General features: G+C 41.6%; 1 protein-coding gene across 3 annotated transcripts in view; it reads left to right on the plus strand.

Annotated features, from left to right (window-relative positions):
- Positions 1–21,522, plus strand: part of tmtc1 (transmembrane O-mannosyltransferase targeting cadherins 1) — a 340,296-nt gene that overhangs the window by 103,000 nt on the left and 215,774 nt on the right. For 2 of the 3 annotated variants that reach the window (XM_033651702.2, XM_078165291.1), the window contains one exon: positions 7,488–7,664. The exons of the other annotated variant lie outside the window; for it this stretch is intronic. In XM_033651702.2, coding sequence (XP_033507593.1) covers positions 7,488–7,664 — 177 coding nt within the window. The remainder of the gene's footprint in view (positions 1–7,487; positions 7,665–21,522) is intronic. 3 annotated transcript variants of the gene reach the window in all.

Genomic DNA, 21,522 nt, shown 5'->3' on the forward strand with positions numbered 1-21,522 from the left:
TATGTCCATCATGGCTCTGGCCTCATTTTTCACACCACAGAAATGAAATTTACACCTTTGTGATCCGCATCCTGTCCTCTCGCTCACGGTGTGCTTTTTGTAGCTGTAGCGCTTACGGTTTTTCATTAAACAGTTGGAGTTTGAGAGGAACTTTTGGCTCAGTTTCTGCCTTTTCTTGGTGTATTTAAATTTGACTGTGCCATTGCCAACTGGTGATTGGCTGAATCAACTCCAGCCGTTCGGCCAATCGTCTGTGTGTCACAGCACAGTCAAATTTGAATATTTCAGCAACCTGACTTCTTTGCAGTTAAAGCCTCATCATACAGAGGTAATTACATATGTGTCAGTCTGCCTGTCTGCTTAACTTAACAGCTGTTAAGTTAAGCTGTTTTTTCTATCTGTAAGTGGACATACACACAGACAGACAAACAGACTCACACATACACAAACGCGCGACAGCACATGAACATACACACATTCAGGCATGCACACACACACAGACACACAGTGATACATTTACTGCTATTAATAATTAGCATATTGGTATGGGGATACTAGTTGGCAGCGAGCATCAGGCACACTCAAAATTTCATGTGAAATTTTCTAGTTCATTCATTCACTCATTCATTCATTCTTGAAAATGAAAATTTCATTCATGAAAATTTCAAATGCTCTGCAGAGATCAGATGAAGGCCACAGGATTTGTTTAAAGCCAATTTCCCAATTGCATATTTGAACCTAGCAACAGCTTTCTTTTTAATTTCACTCTCAGGTCCATGCCTTGATTTACCAGCGATAACCTGGCTTGCTGGTGGAGTTCATCCACATACTCATTCCAGCCTGGCCTGAAGCTGTACTTCTTTGCTTTTCTCTGAATGAGTGGTTTACTAGCCTCATTCAGACCCTGCACAATTCTGTCATATAGTACACATAGCTCTTCTTTGTGATTTGGCATACCACAGTTGAAATTATCACACATTATAGCATCATATGGAATTTCAATGTTACCTATGGTCTTCTCAGTCAAGTCATGATAATGTAGCAGGTCGTTCTCTGAGAGTTTAGCCCACTCAATTTTCCCACCATGATTAACCTGATTATCATCCGTGGTCATTGTAGGTAGGTTTTCTACATTGAGCATAATGGAGACAGGCATGTGGTCCGTTGTTGCAAACCCATACAAAATCTCAACTTTATCCACACATTCATGGGCATCAGCTGTGCTTACACAATGATCTAGCCAGGATGTTGTATTCCAAGCCTCACTGACATATGTATAGCTATCTGTTGGCAAATGGATCTTACTTGTTAACAAGAGCTTATTATCATGACAAAATTCAACTAGGTATCGGCCAAACACAGACTTCCTATCAGAGATATCTGCATTCAAATCACCCATTACATAAATACGGGTACATTCATTTTCCTCAATAAAAGAGCCAATAAAAGCAAGCTTTTGAAGATATTCGTCCTCGTTACTGGAACATTCATAAGGTGTGTAAACATTCAAAATGATAAGAACATTACCATTATAAGAAACTTTTATTGCAACACACCAGTCTACTCTCAATCTAATCACACTGATCAGAGGGTCATATTTTTTATGCCACATAATGGCCACACCTCCAGGTATTCTGCCTAGAACCAACCCCAAGCTCAAATCTGTGGTTGACTCCCCCACCCCATGGAAGTTACTATGAACAGAGTTAAGCTTGTCCAGGTCCTGTTTAGCAAGAAAAGTTTCTTGTAGACAAAGAATGTCAGTTTCCTCAAGGAGTTTGTCAACAACAAGTCGCCGTGCCTTATCCGCTGCATTGTGTCCTAGACGCAGGCCGCGTGTGTTATATGACACAATTCTCATGAGAAGTAGACAAATCTTATGCATGTCACCCAAGTAAGCAGCGATGGACGAAATGATTACTGCATGTCATTTACCCAAGCTTTCTCTTTACATCATGTTTCTCTCCACTCTCCTTTCTGCTTACATGTATAACTCCTTGTATGTTCACGCAGTTGATCCTGGGTTCCAACTCCAATGTAGTTACTCAGTCTTGTTAATCATTAATGATATGGTGCAGATTTTAAGTTTAATACTATTATGGCCAGGACAGTCTGACAGACTGACAAACAGACATTGCAGGTCTCTCTCACTCTGTGAGTTTTGCTAATATTTGATGACTTCCCATCCTACAACATAAGTGAAACAAACATGATGTCAGGACATTTTTTACCCTTGAAGAGGGCGGCACATGTAGGCCTATTTTAGATTTAGTAAAATGCCACAGATTAGCCTATGTTTTTGGAACTTCACCTGGTTGAACAATATGGTAAATAGGCCTACTATCATTTTGATTTCATTTGATTTGGAAACATAAAACATTACATAACATTTTTATACACTAGTGGTTGTTCAGGTGGGGTTAAGAAAGATAAACACAAAAAGCAATGTTGTAGGAATTGAGCAGAGAGAAAACAATGACATAGAGTACTGGGCCTATCCTATTTGTACCTAGCTAATGCATCTGGGTCTCGTTTCAATTTGGTTTTTCCGTAATTTGGTTTTGAAAGAGAAAACGGGAAAACGGAAGCACTTCCGTTATTTTGTTTTGTGTCTCAAAACGGAATAACGGGAAAACGGCCGTATTTCCGTAAATCCATTTTATTTTGAAAACAAAATATCAAACTATCAAAAGGTACACGGACCCTCACTACCACGTAATACCACTTCATGCAAATGAAGCTATTATGTCATGTTTGAATAAAAAAGCCTGCATGTGCACATGTTGCTATAGTTATATGACTTTTGAGGTCACGTGAATATATTTAGAATGGTTTGATAATTTGCCACTTAGACCATGGGGAGGAGACCAGCTGAGTAAACTGATCTGTGGATGAGAAACTTGCAACTGAAGAAGTTACCCCCACCCCCCGGCCTAGACACTGGGGAAGGTAGGGAATCTTGAGGTCACCGGATGAGGGAACATCTCGGTTGAAGATCCAGATTAAGACAGTCTGTATCTTGATGGAGGTGGTGCAGGGGTGGAGGTGGGCTGGGAGTTTTGTTGAAATGACAGCTGGATGACAGCAGAGAGAGAAATTTGACAGCTAATGACAGATTGGTAGAGAACAGGGAGAGGCTGGCAGACTGTGACTTGTTGAAATATGTGAAGAAGGGTGGAGCAAGAGGATAGTGGGAAAACAGAGAAGTGGCTTTGAGGTATACTTAAGGTAAACATTAAAATACCTATTGAAACTTTGAAATACGCATCAATAGGTAAAATTTCAATTTATGTTTTGATGTTCAAATGGAGTCTCTATGTGAAAGTATACCACAAATGTTATTAGCATGTAGGCTAGCTGAAAACCCGATTTCAAGAAATGTGTGACTTGGAAAGAGTATGTATTGCTTGGAGCTTTCAGGGACAGAGTGGGGAACGTCTTGCACTACGGCAGATGAGGGTCACGGTGGGTGGTGAGGGTCACGGTGGCTGGTTTGGGGCGGAACAGGTTAGAACCCGCAGATTGCCGCTCGCGGCTATATTTTTATGGATTGAATTCTCCGCTTGCTGCCTTTTCAGCCTATAAGCTAACAATTTGCTGGCTTTCCCTCCCCCTTCATAATATTTCTGTTTTGTAAGTATTAACTTCTTTTGTATATCTCTTGTATATATCTGATTTATTTCATTCTTTTTCTTCCTAAGTGCTTCTTTAATCTCCTCGTCATTTGCATCTTTGTGCTTTTGTTCTAGCTGTTTCAATTCTGCTTGCAGCTGATTTAATTCTTTTAGCTTTCTTTAAATGAGAAGTATATCCAATTATCTTACCTCTTAGCACAGCTTTACATGCATCCCACAGTATTGGAGGTGAAACCTCCCCATTGTCATTCTGTTCCAAAAACTCAGTAATATCACTATTAATTTGGTCCTTCATATGATTCAATATATGAATGTTTAATCTCCTTAAGGTGTTTCTCTGATATTGTTCGAGATGTAGTTCTAAATAAAGAGGGCTATGATCTGAAAGGTCCATAATCCCTATGCTGCAGTCACCAACCCTGTGCAAATCTTTACTAAAGATTAAAAAATATTCAATCCTTGAATATACCAAATGTGGATTAGAAAAATATGTATAGTCTCTCTTCAAAGGATTTAACTCTCTCCAGACATCTATTAAACCAATATCTTCCATTGTCAAATTGATCCTTTTATTCAATTGACTGGGCTGAGTAACATGTACTTTTGAAGAATCAAGTTTAGGGCTTAATCTAATATTGAAATCCCCCCCGCATATTAAGACACCTTGAGATTCTGCTATTATCAAATCAAATATTTGTCTAAAAAAACTCCAATCCGAATTAGGGGGAGCATAAATATTCAATAAAGTTATCAATGATCCATTTAAATTCCCTCTCAAAAAAATGTATCTCCCTTCTGTGTCCTTCTTTTCAAATATGGGCTCAAAATTAATCTTACTGGAAATTAATATTGCCACCCCCCTTCTATGGCCAGCTGCATATGATGATGAGAACTGATACTTAAAGCCCATTCTTTTTAATTTAGCATGCTCTGTATCAGAAAGATGCGTTTCTTGTAGAAAAGCCACCTCAACTTTGTCTCTTTTTAGTTTGGTCAAAATCTTGCTTCTCTTAATAGGATTGACTAGACCATTCACATTATAAGTTACTATTTTGACTGCTTGCATTTAGTGTCCAGTAAAGAGAAGAAGAAGAAAAAAAAAGGCCCCTTCACATAACAACATGAATATTCACTGTTAGATTTATCACAGGTAACACCCCAAAGGCTGCAAAGAACAGCACGCCCCTTAGTGGGGAATAACACACAAAAAACAATGACATCTGAAATAAAGACTTCCAATAGTGAGGTCTTTATCTTGACCCTAATTAAGCCCCCATGGCAAGAGGGCTTTGAGGGAGAGCCTCCCCCATCAGCCGGTATGTGAGGGCCCTCAGTCCCTTGTAACAGTTTGTACATACTATTGATCATCCGTCTACATGGCAAAAAGAAAAACAAAGGCCCGACATTTACATTATATTCTTAGTTATGGCCTATAAAATGTTCTTATAATGTGCAATTCTTGTTTGCAGTCTGTCCTCCCTCTGCTGGGAGCCGGGTCCTCGGCGTCCCCTAATTACAACAGAAACTCACCCCTTTTTCCACCAAAACGTGATTTACAGTTCTCTGACAGTTACATCGGATCCACGCGCCTAAAGGCCTGCAGCTTCTCTCCTGCTCGTGCGCCACGTGAACCGCTGTATCTGCTCCAAAAGAGACTCCGGGTGTTTAATAACTGACACTGGGAACCCCCTCTTTGCCATGTCCTCGGTCGCCTCCTCCGCTGATCCGTACAGAACCATCCCCTCTGGGTAAAAAACTCTTAACCGGGCCGGAACGGAGTCTGAAATCTGATTTTCTTCTCCTTCAGCACCGACTTCGCATCGGCATATTCCCTTGGTTTTTTCAACACATCAGGCGCATAGTCGTGGTCCAGATTAACCCTTTTTCGTGAAGTTGAAATCCGCGCTTCTGCCAGGCCAGTGTCAATATCTCCTCTTTCATCCTGTAGCTTGACAGTTTGGCCACAATTGACCTTGGTGGAGCTCCTGATGGCGGCTTCGGCATCAAGGCGCGGTGGGCTCTCTCCACCCGCAGCTCAAAGGAGTCCTGGAGCCCCAGACCCCTCTGGAGCAAGTGCTCCACGTATTCCACCATCGATGGAGAGTCCTCCTCGGCCCCCTCTTTAACTCCGTGGATTCTGATGTTCTCTCTCTCCTGGAGCGGCTCTCCAAATCCGTCAGCTTTTCATCCAGGTGAATCTGTAGCCTCAGCAGCTCCGTAACCGCTTCTTGTGTCACTTGTATCCGAGTTTCGGCGGTGTTGATCCTTTTTTCAGCCTCCTCGATTCTTGTGTTAGTTTTGTTTATATCCTCTTGAATCTCTTTCAGCTGCTGACTGCTATCTCTCCTAAACTCCCTCAGTTCTTTCAATATAAGACCCAGGCCCGCTTCTTCCGCCAGCTCCTCGTCGTTGTCCGATTGCGTGTCGTTGTCCTCCATTATGCTGCTAGCCGGGGGCTCCTGGCTAACTTCATCTCACTCAAGCAACACTGACTGCGTTGACTTTTTTGGCTTTAATTTAGGCATCCTCGAGACCCACAATGCTAAGACGGCCTGTACTTAAAGTTTTAAAACTATTCGAGTTGTAGTGGGTAACTTTAACTCAAAATGTCGGGAGCCTGTTTTCTTACGCCGCCATCGCCTCGCTCGCCCAACCGGAAGTCCCCCACAAACTGTCATTTCTTCGGCAGTTTTTGACAGGTTTAAGGGTTGAGCACACACTCACTGATCATCATTAGAAAAGCTCAACATCACTCTGTTTATGCTCTCAAAAACTTTGATGCCACAAATAGCCTAATCTGAGACAACTAGGATTTGTACCCAGGTTCACTGGAAACTCTGACTTAACCATCTCACTGTTAAGAAGCAGAGAAAATGATTAAATTATAGCCTGAATTTTTCTTAATAAGCAACATGTTAGTCTGGGGGTTTAAACTCTTGTCCCCTCACAGAGTTGGTAATTAAAACTAAACTTTCATCTCTGTCAGAGAAAACTGATCCAAGTTCAGGCTGTTGACTTACAGCACAGCTACGCTCACAGATAACTGAACCTCCTACCTGCCTGTCAAACTGCATCAACCCATAAACCTTCCTGAGTCCGGACTGAGTGGAATCCTGCAGGGATCAGCTGTGAAGTATGGCGGTCGGTGACTGCTCGCTCCACTGCTGTTTATCGGCTAACAAGTGGCGCTAACTGCTAACAGCCACCGCTGCAACTAACAAACTCCACAAATCCATTCATCAGTTCCACCATCCACAGTCAGACACACACTGCTGATTATTTACTGCTGAATTACAGCTCACAACTCGCACCAACGGCTGTTGAGCTCATGAGTCTCGTCTTGTCATAGATTTAATCTTAGTTTTTATTATCAAGATCTAGTTTTAGCTTGTCATTGTCTTGTTTTTGTCACGAAAAAAGGTCACTGACAAAAAAATTGTCATAGTTTTCGTCAACAAAATTAACACTAATGATAAGGGTAATTAATAGCGTTAATAATAAGTTACAGCCCTTTTTTTCTGACAAATGTTACCAATTGGCATTCAGCCTATGACTACCTTTTTAACAGCGCTTGTATCTGTGATTAGGTTTATTTTATTGCACAAATGCGAAAGTTACTTTTTCTGAACCCTGAATATGAACATTTGAATGTGTCATTTCTTATTTGTAGCCTATAGTTAACATAATGACGCAGTCTATTTTACTAATTTTAATCATGCCACAATGTGACTGTATTACTAAATGAACAGTGAGTGTCTTGTCCTCCTGTCATCCTCTGTCTGTGACTGGGTTGAGTCTAACATTATGAATCACCCTTGTCCTACCTTCTCTCTCTCTGTCTCTGTCTCTCAGGAGTGTGGGTGTGTGTTACTCAGAGGACTCTCTGCCCTCCGCAGTGTCAGCATTGTGTCTGCTCCTCACTTTGTTGCTGGGCACCTGCGCCATGCTGGTCAAGGAGACAGGCATCACTGTGTTCGGAGTGTGTGTGCTCTACGACGCCCTGGTGCTGTGCCGCAAGCCCCTCATCTAGTAAGCACACAGTGTTTTTGTTTTGTGTATGTTTAGCTTGTTTTTTTTTTTCATATCCTGATTTATGAGGCGAGAGATGCTTGGCTTTTTATTTCAGGGTGTCCGCGAGGTCTTAAAAAGTAGCCTATTAAAAGTTGATAAATTAAGGCCATTAAAAAGTATTAAAAAGTCCTAATCGCGATTTTTTGAAGTAATAAATTTTCTTGGCATTCAAGCTTTGACAAAAAGTATCCATGAATGTATAATTTATTTTCCTCCTCGCGACTAACCTATTACAAACAACGATGTGTAGGTAGGCACACTCAGACTGCCAATGGCCAAAAAAGTTAATAACTTACAAATTATGGCGAAAAGGTAGTTTCTTGCAACCCTAGAATTAAAATAAAAATATTCACAAATGAAAAAACACTTCTGGTTGCTGATAAGTAGTGTTTAACTTTTGATTTAACACTAAAAATTAAAACCCTCGGCGCGCACTGCAGCGCAAGCAGACAGATGCGCCACTCAGAGCAGCATGTGTCACTGACACCAGAGCGCAGCAGACTGGTGGAAAATGTCACTATCAGCATATTATTTCACGTCAATAAAATCTATTTTATCATTATTTTGAGTCACATTGTTGAAAGAATTTAGTCGTCTGTGTTCAAGCAGGATAATAGAATCCATTCATTGCACGTCGGGCTTTCTATTTCCTTGTCGGAGATGTTTTCTTTTTTAATAACCAACCAAAAACAATCAATCAATTAAAAACACAAACTGGAACTGGATCATGAAATCTTATATGCCTAACAGACATTGCATCTTGTTCTTTGAGTTTACATATGGCTAAAGGGGAAAAAAAACAACAAGGCCGAATATTCGATTATTTTTTTTTCCACAATCGAATCCCGTGCCATCGAACGAAGCTTCAATTTTTTTTGGGTCAGCCCTAAATCCCACATGCAAGGGGCTAGCCATAAGGTTGTTGTTTTCAGCAAGTTGTCCTTGAATAGCTGATGTTGAGTTGTAGAGCTGTGTTACTTGTTATGACCTAAGGTGTATTTTAATAAACCTGCCTTTGGTTTAATTTATTCTTTCAAGCTTTATTCCTTTTCATCTTATCTGAGTTCTGTTGTATGTTTGTGCTCCATCGATTTAATTGCAAACTACAACTGTTTAGTAAGTTAAAGATGCGGTGCTGCTAACGACAGCTTGAAGTGGCGATGTGGTCTTAAGGTTTTTTTGGAAGGTCTTAAAAAAGTCTTAAAAAGGTATTGAAATTAACCTCAGGATTCCTGCATATACCCTGTATTTACATAACTTGTTTACACCAGAGCTGCCCACTCCCACCATAGACAATTTGTTTTGGAGACAGAAAGTGTGTTTTTTTTTCTTAAACTGTGTGCACAAATTGCTGGAATAAGGAGGACTCTGTTCGATTTTTTTATTATATATGTGGGTATTTGTGTACTTTTATCCATGTGGAAACCAGCTTTATGCTTTTGATACTAGAACATTATTTCTCCACCTAATTGGACTCATTGTTTTGGCTTTAGGTTTAGTTCAGTCACATTGAGATGATGATTAGGAGTATCAGGGCCCTGACATACCACATGCATATTCGTCTAATTTTGGCAGCAATTTTGTATTAAGTAGTAGTCTTTAGACAAAATGGTTATTAGTTTTTATTTTTCATAGTGTTAGTCTAGTTTTCGTCGACAACAACAAAAAAATGTTTGGGTCGATGACATCATATTATTCCGCTTTTAGACATTACTTTTAGTCAAAAATATTTTTCTTTGTTTAAATTAATTCACTTAGGCTAATACAGGTATCAGAAAGTGGAATCAAGATGACAGGTTGGATCAAGTGTTAAAATCTCAAATAGATTTCTCATCTCAAAAAAACTGAGACCACAAAACCTAATTTAATACAACTAGTCACTTTAAACTCTGACAGATATGCTGAAAAGTTAATAAACAATGTCCTAATCTTTTACTCTTATGAAAACAGAGACTTGTTTGCTACATTAGCTAACTAGCTAACCATGTAGCTTCTTAATACCTTTTCAGCTGAATGGAAACTAATGTATGTGCATGTATTCTAAGCAAACAGTTTTGTTAAGGACTCGCAGCTTGGTACGGCCTCCAGCAAACAATTCCCAATATTTTGTGTTGACTTGCTCTATACACGGGAATAACTCGCGTCACATGCGCCTGAAATCGCTGAATTAATGAATAAACTTCTGCCAGTACATCCTCTGTGTCATACATACACGGAGCATCTCAATGCTGATTGGCTATTGCGGCATGAAGTGGTCACTGAAGTTCATATTTTTCAACTCTCATGAATAATTGTATGATGCAAAATTGTGCTAATAGCTTCATTCGCACCATTTAATTTTCTTATTTCACGTCATTCTTGTTGTGTCCATCAGGTCCATTGCGCGAAGGATCTCAATGCTGATTGGCTATTGCGGCGTGAAGTGGTCACTGAAGTTCATATTTTTCAACTCTCGCGAATAATCGTATGATGCAAAATTGTGCTAATAGCTTCATTCGCACCATTTAATTTTCATATTTCACGTCATTCTTGTTGTGTCCATCAGGTCCATTGCGCTGCCTGGCAGGAAATTGTATCAAATCGTGTCTTTACATTGACTTTACATGTAATTCACTCACGTGAGTTGTCTCGTGAGCAGCTCACCATTAACTTGGTTTTATTACTCCTTGTTGCTTGTTAGCTTGCAGACTTTGTGTCTGCTGCAGACACTTACCTGTCTAGTCACTTCTACCAATTAGAGCTCTGTTCTGTGTCTGCTTTGAGCAGACTACATGTGGTGATGTGATCAGAGGGTCTTTTCTGCTGTAAGCATGCAGAGAAGTGAGGAGAAGTGGAGGAGGGGCAGGCAGGTCCTCCAGCAGCAGTGGCCCTCCTTGCTGGCAGTCCCTAGAGAAAGAGAAAGGGAGAGTGGGAAGTTGCTTTTTTTTGTTGACCTGGTGACATCACAGGGTCACATGCCACAAGGACCAATGGTGACTGAAGAATGGCTCCATAGGTAGGGTCTCAACTGGGTAGGTTCTTGACTGTGGGAAACAGTGTTCTACAGCTTTTGTCTTTAGGATAAACTGGTCCTCAGCAGTCATTTTAAGTAGGCAGAGTTTACAAGCAATGTTAGTGTTAACAAATGAACCAATCAGCTGTGGAGTCAAGTGTTCCCAACATAGCGGTCTGTTAGAAGAATTGTAATACCCCCTTCAGATGTTTATTTTGCAAAGGGAAAAAATTGGAAAGTATTCCGATAAGGCAGGTAAAAGGGACAGAGGACAACTCATTTTCAAGCACTGAGTACCATACATTGTATAGAATGTTACAATATCATGGATGTTTACCTCGTCGGTAGTTTCGAAGGCAGGGTATCATTTAAAAAAGTATGATACCAGTAGTAATACCAGTACCCTTGAAGTGATACCAATACTAGGGGCACACACAAATACTGTCATATACCAAATATCTCTGTGAAATTCCAGGAAGATATGAAAAATTAGATACTGTCTGGTTCCCTTACTTAGATGTCAGATTGTCGGACATGGAGATCAAACTGAAGGTGAGGCACTTGGAATGTCACTAATGATCCCAGATTGGGGCAGAGAGAGAGAGAGAGAGAGAGAGAGAGAGAGAGAGAGAGAGAGAGAGAGAGGTAAGCCTGTGTAATAGCGGTGGTAGTGGTGTAAAGCTCACAGAAGGCTGCTGCACTGCGATAATGCCAGCTAACGTGTGGAGGGCTACAGATGTCTTTCTGCAGGATTATGATCTGTGTGTGTGTGTGTGTGTGTGTGTGTGTGTGTGTGTGTGTGTTTGAGTGTCTCTTTCTCTCTCTCTCTCTCTGTGACTCAGAGCCGAAGTAAACAAACCGTGTTGACAGTGCTCCTGCCTCAGCTAAAAGTATGAGAGCAGTCAGGTGAGGAATGCCTTACTGTTGCGGCCTTTTGGTGCTTAGATTGTCTTTAGACCCTGGTTTGAATCAGCTGCTAGTTGGTCTGCTTCCTGAGAGACAACACTCACACGCAGTGCAAAGCATCAGCATCTTTGTAAAGACAGGTCGGACATTTTAGACGGCACACACAAACATTTTCATTATTTAGATACTACAGAGCAGTTTCAATAGTCTGGAAGAGGGTTTAAGCACTTGTTTTAATTAATGTGCACACAGACATACATGCATGCACAAGAGGAGGCTTTGCGTAATTGAGAAAAAAAATCTGTATTTGAGAATTACCATAAAACTTTAATTAAAGCTGAGCTCCAATGAAACAGTCCCTTTTAGCAGCCAGGTGTGGTGACACGTTTTGACAGATAAATGCAAGTCTAAATAAAATGCCGGGTCTGGTCGCCATGACACTGTGAAGCAGTTCATTTGTGTAGAAGTTTCTAGGATGTATAAAACCATTTAAAGCCCACCAGGTCATCAGCAACCTGCTTGAGCTAGTTCTCAGCTGTTAAGATTCAGTGTTGGGAACGTTACTTTAAAAAAGTAATCAGTTATAGTTACTCTTTACTTTCCCCAAAAAGTAACTGAGTTAGCAACTGAGTTACTGCACTATAAAAGTAACTAATTACCTGGAAAAGTAACTATAGTGTTACTTTTTTGAATGAATGAATGAAAGAAGCTGCATATAACAGGCCATTTTACTTTCACTGACAGTGCTGGTATGCTGAAAAAGATCTGAATGATGAGTACATATTTCACACAGAATCTGAATCTGCACACTGCCTTTGAATCGTCCCCCTCTTGAAGTCTTCTTTTAATCTTTTAATCCTCTTTCTTTCTACAAATCTTTATTGTATTCTTTCCATATTTTGTACTGAGGTTCAGTGTAATAACACTTGTGCCTGCTAGGCAGTGTCTTGGGGCTATGTTGGAGAGTGTTGACACATGTAACAACACTCTGGATGTGTAATGTGAAGCTTTAAGTAAAGCAGCCGTCTGAAAAACACACCTGAAGTCTCCTGACTCTTTTTGGGATTATAAAACCTTCTACTTGGTGTCAGAAAGCGGCGAACCTACTGTGAGTAAAAAGTAGGTACAGGGCAGTGTTAGTTAGGGAGAAAGTGTCTGAAATAGTCCGGTTGAAACAGGCATTGTTTACCTGGCTGGCGCGGTGGCTAAGCTAAAGCTACGGAGCTAACCGTGACCAGCTGAGGCGCATGGTGGCCCGGGGAGAGATGGGGAGAGGTGATGGATCAAATATTCTCCATAGCACCTCCCGATAACTTCATTTTTGAGGAGCCCAGCTCATGGCCGCAATGGATAAGACGTTTGAGAGGTACAGACTAGCGTCAGGGCTAAGTGGAAAAGCAGAAGATTACCAAGTCAACTCCCTCCTTTACGTAATAGGCAACAAGAGCGACGACATTCTCAGCACACTGCTACTGACGGACCAACAAAAGGCAGTCTATGAGGACGTGAGAAAAGCCTTTGATGAATATTTTGTTGGTAAGCACAACGTGATCTATGAATGTGCCAAGTTTAATAGCAGACAGCAACTGCTCTGAGGGGAACACCCAGAAATTAAAGGTGCCAATGTGGATGCCATAAACACAGGCAGGTGGAGACCGGTGGTGTACATATCACGAAGCCTGTCACCCACAGAGGTCCAGTATGCACAAATAGAAAAAGAAGCTCTAGCAGCAACATGGGCCTGTGAGCGACTCAGCTCATATCTGCTAGGCCTGGACTTCACAGTGAGAACCGACCATAAACCATTAATCTCACTGCTAGGCTCTCGGTCCTTAGATGATCTACCTCCAAGAATCCTCAGATTTAGGCTAAGACTGATGAGGTTCAGCTACAGAATCATACATGTCCCAGGCAAAAAAACTTCTCACTGCAGACGCTCTCTCAAGAGCCCCTCAAGGACTAGAGAACAGAGAGGCCAACAGCAGCTTGGAACATGAATGCTGTGCCTACATTGACCATATTCTACGACATCTACCTGCCACTGAACATAAAGTAGCTCATATCAGGGAAGCTCAGAACACAGACAGCGTTTGTAAGCAGCTGAGAACATACATAGAGAAAGGCTGGCCCCCTCACAGGAGAAGCGTCCCGAGCACCTTCTGCCGTTTTGGCCAGAGAGAAATGACATTCATATGGTAGAGGGCCTGCTTCTCAAAGGAGAGAGGATTCTGATCCCTGGATGCATACAAGGAGAAATGCTGGAAAGACTACATAAAGGTCATCAGGGAGTGACTAAGTGTGTAGCAAGGGCAAAAGAGTCCCTTTGGTGGCCAGGAATTACAAGACAAATCAAAGAGCTGGTGGAAAGATGTGAAATCTGCTGCCAGTATGCACAGACAAAGACAGAGCCTTTAATAACCACACCCCTACCAGCACGGCCATGGCAAAAAGTCGCAGCTGATATCTTTCAGTGGAGGAATGGCCATTATATTGTAGTGGTAGACTACTACTCACGATATATCGAAATGGCAAACCTCCCAACTCTGTCAACATCTACAACTGTGGAGTGACTGAAAGTAATCTTTGCAAGATTTGGAGTACCTGAAACATTGGTGACTGACAACGGCCCACAGTTTGCTTCAACAGACTTTGCTGATTTTGCCAAAGACTACGGATTCAGTCACATGACCAGCAGCCCTCGCTACCCCCAGAGCACTGGGGAAGCGGAGAGAGCTGTCCGCACAAACAGCTGCTCAACAAAAGCCCAGACCCTCAGAAAGCCCTCTTAGCTTACAGATCTACACCACTGGCTCATGGGCTGAGTCCAGCAACTGCTAATGGGGAGGAGGATAAGATCAACAGTTCCAATCACTCCACAAGCATTGAAACCAGCCTGGCCAAACCTCAGGGCTTTCAGGGAAAAAGACAATGAAATGAAAGAGAAACAGAGAAAGTCATTCAACTTGACACATAAGACAAAAGACCTACCAACTCTGGTTCCAGGACAGAGACTGTGGGTTAGAACAGCACAGACCACAGCTACTGTCCAGGGACCTGCTTCAACACCAAGATCTTATAACGTGGAAACAGACCAAGGGAGCTTAAGAAGAAACTGGGCTCACCTGACGGTGCTCCCTGAGACAGGTCCACCCATCTCTGATGGGACAGTGACTGACCCAAGACAGGAAGACTCAGGTGAAACAGTGGCCAGGTCAGGAAGGGTTTCCTGTCCTCCAGATAGGCTGGACTTGTGAATAAACATTCTAGTTACCCAGGGAGTTTCCCCTGGCCTGGGAAAAAAATGTTATCTGACAGTTTGTTGTTCCTAACAAAGTGTGATACCTTGTGTTCTAATGTCACTCAGACAAGTTATTTATACCTGATTAAGATGGGCATGATTATTATTTTGGAATTATTTTAGTTAGGTACTGTTTAATCTCTCAAGCTTTGAGTTTGAACGATGCTGCGTTTTAGCCAATCACAATGGAGGGGGTGTGGCCGAGACGTCCCCAGGAAATGTGTACCTACAGAAACAGCAAGCTCCGCATCCATAGCAACCGCTCCACCCAAAACGCTGTCTAGTCAACGTGAATTTTTTTTTTTTTTCCAGCGGTTACAACATGATTGAGCTAACTGGAGTAGTTTCATGTCATATCCGACAACGGGAGGCTTTTAACAGATGACGTCCTGATGTTAGCTTTGCTCACTGTCCCTGTCAGCTGCAGCCACTGATGTTTTCTAGACATCGTGATTTCCCATAACTGAATAAATACCACACATAGCAACACAAAACTGCTTTGCTAGCTCAATCATACTGTAACTAAGATATCCGCTGGAAAAAATATTTCATTCACGGACCGTTTATTGAGTTATTACCTTATTTTTATACAGTCTGTGGTTATTACAGACACCGCTAACGGCTAACGTTAATAGCTAATGGTTAGCCCAGCTAATCTACGATAACTATGTTATTAATTACAAAACGTGCACACAGAAATAGTAACGTTTGTTCAATCATTGTGTTTATAGACTTAACAAACATCAGATTAGTCTACACAGTGATATAGTGACGTGAAAAAAATGATATATATATAGCTAAACTCTGCTGGTTTTCTACCCGAAGTATTTGTAAACAACATGGCGATTCCCTGGGGGCACCGCCGGAAGTGAAGGGCGTGAGCGATCGCCGAGGCCCCTGCACTTCCGTTAGTCAAAAAACTCCGGGCTGTGCCTCCAGAGGAAAAGGAAGAAAAAGAAAAGATTTTTTTTTTTTTTACCAATGGATTTCCAGATTGGGTACCATTCAACCTTGAAAGTAAAGTGGTTTACGAACTAAAAGGGGGGGATGTACTGAGGTTCAGTGTAATAACACTTGTGCCTGCTAGGCGGTGCCTTGGAGCTATGTTGGAGAGTGTTGACGTATGTAACTGGGTGTGTAATGTGAAGCTTGAAGTAAAGCAGCCGTCTGAAAAACACACCTGAAGTCTCCTGACTCTTTTTGGGATTATAAAACCTTATACATATTTCGCCCACTTGTTAGCAAAATAGTTAAAGAACCTCCATTAATCGCGCAATTTAAATGTGAAAAGTCTCATTGACTGACTGTCACCTGTGTGTATGTGGGGAAGGAGAGGGGTGGAGGGAGCGGAGCTGTGGAAACATCCTGCAGTCCGACATACTATCATGCGTTTAAATAACTTATTAGACGGATATATATAGAGAAAGGCAACGTTTAGAGAGCCAGCCCAAATAAGGAACTCCTCTTTAGAAACAACACCAAAAAAACGCAACCCGCGACTACCAATATTTGTATGCGATTTTACAAAAAACCAAGCCCAAAGTCGCGGCTAATAAGCGGACCTGACAACCCTGCTTGTATGCTTGTGAATACCCGCCCTACTCTGCCTCTGATTGGTTTATGATGAAATCCCTAAGCCAGTCATCATCACTTATGCGGTTGTCTCTGTCTCTGGTGAAAGCGGCTTCAGTGAACTCAAGTAAAGCTGAGTAACGGTAACGGCATTATAACAGGGGAGACAGTAACTTTTTTGATTACTCATTACTGAAATAAGTAGCGCCATTAGTAACGGTGTTCATTTATAACGCTGTTATTCCCATCACTGATAAGATTGCACATAAGGTATAAGTTCTTTACACACTTAAGTTGTTCAGCTCATTTTAACGAAAACAAGCACCAGAGTATAAGTCATTCAGATTTACCAGCATAGTAAACAAGAGATGGAAAAAAATAGGTGATTCCATATCAGCTCCCAAATGCATCTATAGTTGTCATAGTGACAACTGCTGTTGAAAACAAGTAGAGAATACGTAGCTGTCCTTATGAATGCCTCTTTGTTTAGTTTCTCATTTCAGTGTCAAAATATATCTATCAGATTTTTCGGATAGATATCCTTTCGCATTGTGTCCTAACTGCCCACAAGTAGTGTGATGCGTTGCACCATTTTGAGATGAACTTTTGTCGGATGCCCCGTTTCTATCTTTATTCTGCCACTTGCATTGAAAGCACTGCAGTGGACAAGGAACGGCTGTGTCACGGCGCTGAAATGAGGAATTGCCTACATCATACCTGCTTATTTCACAACAAAAATCTCAATAAGTTGGCAGCTGGCTTGAGGGAGATTGCCACGGAGCTGACAGTGTCTGGTTATTATTGTTTTACAAAGTGAAGATGGTGGTATGATGCAGAATGGAAGCAACAACAATGATATCTAGAAGTTACCCGCGTTACCCATGATAGTATTGTGTGTCAACGCAGAGCCTAAGCTGTACCCTACTCTGTAGCCTGAAGTGCACCTCCCAAGAAATGTAACTGCATGTCGTGGTGACACTGACCTTCTGTCTTTTTTTGTAAGCTGAAACCATTTCCGTCAGTGGAAATAAAGCTTTTATTTATTTTTATTTCACAAATAAGAAACAATAAATTGTGAGACAAAAAGCCCCCACAAAATAGCATTTTACGTGTGATTTATCCTGGCTTCATACGAGTAGAGGAAAACCTTGACTAGTTGCTAGGCTAATTTATCCAATGTAAAATGCCATAGGCTTGAGTTAACAACCTTACCGTGTTGTATTTGTTTGGAAAACGTGTTCAGCATAAGATAGTTTTTTTTTTGTTGGTGAACCTTGTGAGTTGTATGGAGCTGAATTCTTTAATGTTACCTTTATTTAATGTTGCTGTTGTCCCTTGCTTCATATGAGTAGAGAAAATCTACTAGCTGCAAGGCTATTTTATACTATATAAAATGCCATAGGCTCGTGCTAATAACATTAGCATGTTGTATTAAGGGGGAAAATGTGTCCAGCAAAAGACAAGTGTTTTTTCTATGAATCCTGTGAGTTAAAATGAAGTTGATTTGTGTACTTTTGTTTGAAATTGTTGCTATTAAGCCATGTTTAATGTGTATTTTGGGTGTGTTTTTAATCATCTAAACTTTACAGTACTTCACAGAAAGCCCAATGGCAACTAGTGTTTTGGAGGTGTAACTACGGAGCAACACAAACACACCACCACACAAGTGTACATGCTCACAATGGCGTAAGCGACGTGCATAGGCTACGGACGTAGGCTCTGCATAGAGGAAGAAATTTCTTAAAGAAATGGATCATCATTCGAAGGGAGACAAAGGACTGTAGTTTTTTCCCCTTAGTGAAGCATCTGCTCTGTGTTTCTTGCAGATGTGGCTAATGTGGCTAATTAACAACACAGGGAGGGTGTACATACTGTTGCTCTCAAGGACTTATCTCCTGCCTGTCAGATATTGTCTTTATTTTGACTGTGTCACTCTGGGTGCACTTAACATAATCACTGAAAGTTGGCCCTACTGCAATTACCTGATTCCTCTCTACCTCTGATTTTTTACAATTAAGTTCCTCCTTAAATATTCTTTAACATTCTTTAATATTTTTTTTAACTTACACACTTTTTTAGGCCAAGGATCTCATGAAGTCATTAAGAAGTGATAGAAGGACAGGCTGGAATATAGTAACATCATTTGGCCCCATCCTTAAGACCCTCATGACCAATCAGCTCCTGCAAGAGGGCTCAACTAATAACACTCTGACCGTTTGCCAAAATATTCACTCCAAGTGAAGTCACACTCATGGATGAAACTTTGCATTAAAGGAGGGTATAAAGTACTAGGTAAGCTGTGGGATGCACATGCCACTCTCCACCATGAACAGAAAATGAGTGTCCTGACACATGCCAAGCTTGTTATTGTATATTATTTAGTCCTACGGCATTTTGGATTTATTTTACAGTGATATCAGAGGTACAAACAGATGCAAGAAGAGAGAAGGGGATGACGTGCAACAGAGGTCCCTGATTCTAATCAAAGTGGGGACATTGTAGTTTTTCAGAATATGGCATAGCTGTGTCTCAGTTACTAGATATCTCATTATGTGCTATGGATAATTTGCCTAGGATTTGACCTTGGAATTTTTTTTTTTTTTTTTTTTTTTTTTTCCCAGACAGAATTTTCTCATTCTTTCTTGTCTGGCTGCTGACAGTGTTGTTAGTTGTAGTGTTCGACTGAGTTTGTTAACATCCAGGACTGGAGCTGATAGCCCTGGAGCAGCCAACAGAAATGAGTCATGCTGCTCTGTTTTCATCACCCCTCTTTATTCCCTGTTGTTGTTGTTGTTGTTGAAGTTCAATGATTTTCAGACAGGACTTGATTTGTGAAAATTTATAGACTGCCATGGTATTATATTGGTTTTGTGTACAATGACGTAGCTAAATAAAGTCCAGTTCTTTGACTAAAGAGATTTGACTGGTCCATCAATGACCCAACCCTCACCTATGGTCATGAGCTTTAGGTAGTGACAGAAAGAATGAGATAACAAATAACAGCAGCTGAAATAAGTTTCCTCCGTCGATTGGCTGGGCTCAGCCTTACGCCGGAATTCCACTGGATGTGTGTCCGTTGCGGAATGGCAGCGCTGGTTATCCGCTGTGTGCTCCGCTGTCCGTCAACACCCACCGGCTGCGTTTGCTGCGCGGAGCGGTGCAGCTCCACCGGAAGACATCTCGGTGCACCTCCATGATTAATATCTCCTCGTCCATGGTGTCAACGGGGTGAAATGCCATCTGAAAACCTCTGACCTGTTGACTTCAGGCCTGCCTCTGCCCATTATGTAGTTTTCAAGGTGTAGTGCAGGGAAATATGATCTGCCGTGAACACTATGTATTTTATTTTGAAAATTAACCGGATGCTTTATTTTGTTTCTGTGCATGACTTCCTGCCCCGCACGATCTGCTCTGTGCTAAATTTGTTGTGTTGTGCTCTGGCGTCCAGCAAAAATAGAAGTCCTGCGTATCTGTTGCGGAGGGCTCCAGAGTGCCGGAGCTGAGATGGAGCCGGAATGCAGCACAGCTGCAGCCAGTAGAAACACACACCTTGACTAGAATTGAATCCTGTTGGCTCAGCTGCCGTGCTGTAGGGCAGATGCAACCAACACGCATCTGGTGGAAACTGGGGATAAGAGATAGGGTGAGGAGCTCAGATGTGCGGCGATAGCTAGGAGTGAAGCCGCTGCTTCCTTGTGATGAAAAAGGTCAGTTGAGGTGATTCGGGCATCTGATCAGAATGCCTCCCAGGCGCCTCCTGTTAGAGGTATTCTGGGCACTGGCAGGAGGCCCTGGGGCAGACCCAGAACATGCTGGAGGGATTACATAGCTCATCTGGCTTGGGAATGCCCTGGGGTCCCCCAGGAGGAGCTGGAAAGCATCGCTGGGGAGACGGGCGTCTGGGCTTTCTTTAACAATGGTTTGTATGATCAGTGCTTCGGCATCATGTCTTAATGTGCCTAACAATCAGTGAAGTGTAAAGCCTGCACAAAATGAAAGAACAAGTCCTTTCTTCATGAAGGTTTTGATTCAACTTTGTGGTCAGTGTGCAGACTGTAGTTTGTATTTCTGTTGAATTACACTGACTACATTCTCCAAAATGACCATGAGGTTGCACCAACTCCTCTTTGAAATTGTATCAACTGAAGCTGATCTTCGTAACCTTCATGAAGGTAGGATATTGCATGACTGTTGCGTAAGACTACATTAGTTTCAGCAATCTGTATGTAATGAACTGGCGAGTGAGTGTGCATCACATTAAGAAACTTAAAGTACCATTTCATTATTGCTTTGGAGTTAATTACTTCACATGCAATTTGAGCAGATGGTGCACAGCCAGACAGTTTGTGAAGCATTATTTACACAAAGTACCATACAGTTTAAAAGCAAAGTCTGCTGCACAGACACTTCAAGCTTATTGAGAAGAATAGAGCTACATAATATCTATGAAAGCCCACGAGAAAAGAAGACAACAGCTACTTGCCCACAGGAAATGGTGTGATATTTAAAAACAAAAATGAAGAAGATATACTTTTTTAATCCCTGAGGGAAAATTCTATTTTTTCACTCTGTTGTCATATACAGACAGGCCTGAAATACACACACATGCACAAACAGGACCTATTCAGGCACTGAATTGAGAGATGTCAGAGCGAGGGGGCTGCTCATGCATGGATGCCCCAGGCGGCTGGGGGTTTGGAGGTGAGGTAGCACCTCTTCAGCAACCAGTCCACGCTTCATATTTGGTCCAAATGGGGACTTGAACTGGCAACCCTCTGGTTCCCAACCCAGAACCTTTAGACTGAGCTGCTGCTGCCCCTAATATCAGTTACCAGTCCTTAGAAATATATGATAGTGGCTGATTTCAACAAGATTAAAATTGCTAAAATCCAGTATCCAGTATAGTTCCAGTATATAATTCAACATATTTAAAACACACAAGAGTAATTATGGCAAATGTTTGGGCTTCCTGTTAGTGCTTGTTAATAACTAGGGATGCACGATATTGGATTTTTTGCCAATATCTGGTATGCCGATATGTAACAAGT

Source organism: Epinephelus lanceolatus, chromosome 23 (assembly GCF_041903045.1).
Source record: "Epinephelus lanceolatus isolate andai-2023 chromosome 23, ASM4190304v1, whole genome shotgun sequence".
Classification (NCBI taxonomy): domain Eukaryota; kingdom Metazoa; phylum Chordata; class Actinopteri; order Perciformes; family Serranidae; genus Epinephelus; species Epinephelus lanceolatus.